A 5,698-nucleotide genomic window follows, 5' to 3' on the forward strand; every position below is an offset into this window, starting at 1 on the left:
TTGAGGAGAAAATGAAAAAGTTTAAAATCTTTTTTAACCGCTGTTATTAGAGTCTTTAATTCATCAGTCAAGTTTTAAGATATTTTTATAAGATTTGATCCTTTAAATTGATTACGAAATTAATTTTCAATCTGAACCTTAATCACATTTAAAATTTTATGATTTTTTTCATTATACATAACGTTGAACATTAAGATACATGCTGTTGTTAAAAAAAAAAATACTCACATACCTTAAAATTTGTAGGTAAGTACCCATATTTGACCCATATCAATTAAGTCACTAATTATCCTATCTAGAACAATTTTTGCGTATAAGCATTGTTATATCACTCATTATCATCCCTAATAACAATTGGTCAACCTAATCTTCCTTAACAACAAAAGTTTTCACATGTTTCGTGTATAATTAGTATAGTACTTAGCACAAATCTATAAAACAATTGATTTTGTGGGTAAAAAAATTGTTTTTTTCGAAAACGATGACAATTTTGTATTACAAAACAGAAAGTGATATATAATTTTATCCATATGTTTTAAGAGGCAGATTCTTTTATTTACTATTATTAATATACAATAATGAATAAGCATCTGACTTCTTTCAATGTTCTATATTATCCTTTATTATCTCAAAAATTATTCTTGAAAGTTAGTTACGAATCTTGCGATGATAATTGAGTCCAGCGTTCATTATTTTAAATGGGAATCTGTTAAAGAATTTGCAAAAAAGAATAAAAAAATTACGGTGTAACTTTTTTTATTTTACCATCTAATTACGAAATACTTATTAAAAGCCACACAAAATATAATTTCTATTAATTCAATGTAAAAAAATTTAGACTTAATTATAATTTTTACTTAAAAATTGACTTTGTTTCAACTAATAAAAATAAGTACGTTTATGCCAAAAAAAATTTCTATGACAATTTGTTTAGCTATGCCAAAACTAACTGAAACCGGAAATTAGTTGCATGCTAACTAAAAATTCAAAAATTAATTAGTATTTAAAAGCTAAAAACTTTTAAATTGACTTATTAAATGTGTTTAGTAAAATTAATTATTGAATTAACTTGAAAAATATAAAAAATATATTTAAAAAGATAATGAAAAATTAAATAAATATTGTAAGTATAAAAAGAGAGTAAAAAATATATAAGCTAAAAAATAACATGTTAAAAACATTATTTCAAATAATGTTTAAAAAAATATTAAAAATTATTTTACAAAAATATATTTATCAAATAATTAAATAAGTTTTTTAATTAACTCGTTAAATATACTCTTTATTTGACTGTTTTATCGTGCTGTATTTTTTTATAATCTTTTCTTCACCGTAAAAAAATGCAACGAGAAAGAAGGGAAGACGAACGTGGAAACGCACCTACCCCCTTTCCACGCCACCCCATCTCATGAGTCATAAATAGTCACCCCACCCCACTCTCACATTTCACACTCCCTTTTTAAAACCGTTGTCTTCTCACTTCGTCAAAACCAACCAAACCCCTCCCCAATTCTCAAGCCAACCATGTCTTCCTTCAAGAGCAAGTACCAAGGTACTCACCGTTGTTTCATTAGAATCTTGTCATCGATACCCTCGAGGTTTTTTGTTTTGTCGTTGTTTTCTCCTACACGTTGTTTCTTTTTTTCTTGTGAGTTGTTTTGTTGTTGAACGATTGTGCTGATCTATCAGGCTAGTGATTTTTTCATCTGGGTATGCCGATTTTGATGTAAAAAGTTTATCTTTTCCAACCTGGATGGATGTTTTGTTTTCTGTTTTACTCTGCTTCATATTCTGGCTACCTAAGATGATAAAAGAAATTTAAATGCACAGATCCAGATTCTGACCTGTGTTTGAGCATTTTTTTAATGGAAAAGTTGAAATTTTGTTGATGGTTGTGTGTTCTGATTGGATTAAGGAATTAACTTGTGAACTTCGTTTCCCCGCGAAAACTTAAGGATTTTATTTTATTTTGTTATGCATGTATGTCCCTGAATTCTTGGGTGATTATTATCTTCCTTTTTATCCGTTATTTACATTGAATGGATTTGGTTGTGATATTCTTTGGAAATCTGAATAAACAAGATCAACTATTGGACTAGGTTTTTTTAAAAGTAATGTTTAAATGTTGTTCGTGCTCATTGATTTCTTTCATGAATTTAGATCTGGGCTGTTGAGTGATAAAGTTGCGCAAACCTCTTAAAAACGATACAAATATTGTTACCTCTTAAAACAGGGACGGATTCATGACATATCTTGGGGAAGGGATGAAAATGAACAATATTTGACGTGCAAAATTATTAGTAAATTACAATATGACATTTTTTTATATATAAAATTAAAGTCTAACCAAATAGTTTTAAAAGTTTAGGGAGGGCCCGGAGACACTTGCACCCTCTGGATCCCTCCCCATACAATTTAATAACACTGGATTCATATAAATTAGTTCAGTTTGACGGTCGATTTTTGTTCCATGGAGCTACTTTTATCGAATTTCAATTTTTAAAACAAATTGCCATTTTTATCTTTGTTCAACTGTTGAGAGTTGTTTAGTTTAACGTGCCTTTTCCTTGTTTATTCATTTCAATTTGAAGTGAGATTATTGTATTGTGGTAATATGGCTTGGTTCAAAATTTATATGTTCTACTGGTTAATGTGCTAATGAATTTACATGAATTGCAGATGAACTCATTGCCAATGCTGCTTACATTGGCACCCCAGGGAAGGGTATCCTTGCTGCTGATGAGTCAACTGGTACAATTGGCAAGCGATTGGCCAGCATTAATGTCGAGAATGTTGAAGCAAATAGGCGTGCTCTTCGTGAACTCCTATTCACCACATCTGGTGCTTTTGAGTGCCTCAGTGGTGTGATCTTGTTTGAGGAAACCCTATACCAAAAGACAGCTTCAGGTATTGATACTCAGTTTTACCATATTTAAAGAATTCGTTACTATCTTCTCATGAGTAACAACTAGGCATCTTATTTACACTTTATTATGAATTTATTTATGAAAAGCATTTTCCTAACTAAATTTTACCTTGTTATTCAGTTGAATAATTCTAACTCCTACACTATCTAGTATCTACTAATCTAGTAAGAGGATTAGTAGATAATAATGCATCGACTTGCTCACATGTTATTTTCTTTATAAGTATTAGTAAGATTAGTAGGATATTGTAAGAATAAAGAACATTACTATTTTCAGTTTTTGGCCTAACCCTTTCAATTCAACTTTATTAGTTTCTGAACTTTTTTCTGATGTTATTTATTGCAGGAAAACCCTTCGTAGAGTTGATGAAGGAAGGAGGAGTTCTCCCTGGTATCAAGGTTGACAAGGGCACAGTAGAGCTTGCAGGAACTAATGGGGAGACTACTACTCAAGGTTTGGATGGCCTTGGCGCCCGATGCCAGAAGTACTATGAAGCCGGTGCCCGTTTTGCCAAATGGCGTGCTGTGCTCAAGATCGGCCCAAACGAACCATCCGAGCTGGCTATCCATGAAAATGCCTACGGTCTTGCCCGATATGCCGTCATATGCCAGGAGAATGGTCTGGTACCTATTGTAGAGCCAGAGATCCTGGTGGATGGACCTCATGACATCAACAAGTGTGCTGAGGTGACCGAGCGCGTTCTTGCAGCATGCTACAAGGCTCTAAATGATCACCATGTTCTGCTTGAGGGCACTCTGTTGAAGCCCAACATGGTCACCCCTGGTTCAGAGTCTAAGAAGGTCACCCCAGAGGTGATTGCTCAATACACTGTTACAGCTTTGCAGCGAACTGTTCCCGCTGCTGTTCCGGCCATTGTCTTCTTGTCTGGTGGGCAGAGCGAGGAGGAGGCAACCCTCAACCTCAACGCCATGAACAAGTACCAGGGAAAGAAGCCGTGGTCCCTTTCTTTCTCTTTTGGAAGGGCACTTCAGCAAAGCACTCTCAAGGCATGGGGTGGGAAAGATGAAAACATTAAGAAGGCTCAGGATGCTTTATTTGCCAGGTGCAATGCAAACTCACATGCAACTTTGGGAACTTACAAAGGTGATGCTACCCTTGCTGAGGGTGCCTCCGAGTCTCTCCATGTCAAGGACTACAAATACTAACTAAAGGTGTTGACTTCTTTTAATTTGGAGAATTTTTGCACTATTGGCTACACCATTCTCATGTTCTTTCCTTCATAGAAGTTAGACTCGGCCGATTTGCTTTCTGCTCTCGGTTATAGGATGTCTACGGATTAAAGAATAATCGCATCAAGCTAAATTGGCTTGCTACTGTACTGTTGCTTTACATTTTAATTTCTCTTGTTTTTTTCTGAATGACTTTTACTGTATTATTATGGAGAAGTTCCATTCTATGTTTCAATGCTATTTGGATGTGAAAGAGCATTTTGATATCAACTATTTTTCTTTCTTATTTGCATAACATTATATTGAAATTTACGGGTCCCATGTTTTTAACCAAATAAATTAAGGATATTTTGAATTAAATAATAAATATATTAATTCCGAAATATTAAGTAACAATTTTAAATTTTTATTCTTTTCTCCTATTTAGTCGTCTCTCAGTTCTTTTCTCATTTTCTCAACAAATAAAAGTGGGTCAGTTTTTGGATGCCCTCATAAAACTTGATATCAGTTCTATGATCCAGTTATATCAGGTTCAAACAAATTTAATGGGTTTAAACGGGGGAAAAAAAATTTGGGGGAGGGTGTGCACGTTTTCAGGAAAATAATTAAATTGTGGAGAAAGAGATGGGGAGAGTGTGTTTTACAGGGTAGTTTGGTAAAAAAATAAAATAAGGAAAGGGAGTGTATTAATATATGAGGAAAGTGGATATAGCAGCTGCCTTATAGTGTTACGTCATGGGCTCTTCCAAAAACCCGTATCTTGTCCAATTACTATTTCAAGTGGTCCGCCATAGTGTTTTGTTATTCTTCACTCTCACTTGTTGGGTGATTTTTCGCGGCCAATGAGCCCACATATACCCAGTACTTTCGGGTGTTGCTAGGTGCATTTCAAAAATGTCCTTAAGTGTTTTTTACTTCTAAGGATTACGTAATTTGTAAGCATTTTTTATTATTTTTTCAAAAATATGTTTTATAAATTAATGACTCAAGTAGAAGATGAATCTATAACTTTTAGATTATTAATATAATATTCTAATCAACTGAGTTAATAATCTAATTATGTTATAAAATAAATAATATTGTTATATATAATACTAAAATTTCTAATGTATATTTAATACACATGTAAATTTACATAATAAATTTTGTGACAATTAATTTTAATATAATTTATGTGGATTAATTAATATGTATGTTTTTTTATTGATAAATTAATTTTATTAATAGTAAACTTTTTTATTCATAAAAATATTATTTTGATTTTTGTTTTTAAATAGTTATTTTTTTATTAAATAGTAATTTTTTTTAATGGTAAATATATTAATTTTATTTTTATTTTTAAATAATTATTGTTTCTTTTTAACAATCATATTAACATATTTATAATTTAAAAAAAATTCAAAAATTTAATATTTATTTTAATTAAAAAAAACTAAATCCCTATAATCTTACGGATTAGTTATATGGATTTTTATGATCATATATAACTCATACGGATTAACTAATCCGTAAGAGTTATATGAATTTTTTATTTTTTTAATTAACAAATATTAAATTTTTTATTTTTTTAAAATTATAAAT

General features: G+C 31.2%; 1 protein-coding gene across 1 annotated transcript; it reads left to right on the forward strand.

The window, feature by feature from the left end:
* Window positions 1–1,360: 1,360 nt before the first annotated feature.
* LOC114407169 (fructose-bisphosphate aldolase 6, cytosolic-like) lies at window positions 1,361–4,387 on the forward strand. The gene is made up of 3 exons (XM_028370171.1): window positions 1,361–1,552; window positions 2,680–2,907; window positions 3,273–4,387. The coding sequence occupies exons 1-3, from the start codon at window positions 1,525–1,527 to the stop codon at window positions 4,091–4,093; spliced, it is 1,077 nt and encodes a 358-aa protein (XP_028225972.1). The 5' UTR covers window positions 1,361–1,524; the 3' UTR covers window positions 4,094–4,387.
* Window positions 4,388–5,698: the final 1,311 nt, after the last annotated feature.

This window comes from Glycine soja, chromosome 3 (assembly GCF_004193775.1).
Source record: "Glycine soja cultivar W05 chromosome 3, ASM419377v2, whole genome shotgun sequence".
In the NCBI taxonomy this organism is placed as follows: Eukaryota; Viridiplantae; Streptophyta; class Magnoliopsida; order Fabales; family Fabaceae; genus Glycine; species Glycine soja.

Bases quoted from the DNA above. Each gene is read 5' to 3' on its own strand.
- LOC114407169 (XM_028370171.1), top strand. From the start codon at position 1,525: ATGTCTTCCTTCAAGAGCAAGTACCAAG. The intron at 1,553-2,679 runs GTACTCACCGTT...CATGAATTGCAG, and splicing joins CTTCAAGAGCAAGTACCAAG to ATGAACTCATTGCCAATGCT. The intron at 2,908-3,272 runs GTATTGATACTC...TATTTATTGCAG, and splicing joins ATACCAAAAGACAGCTTCAG to GAAAACCCTTCGTAGAGTTG.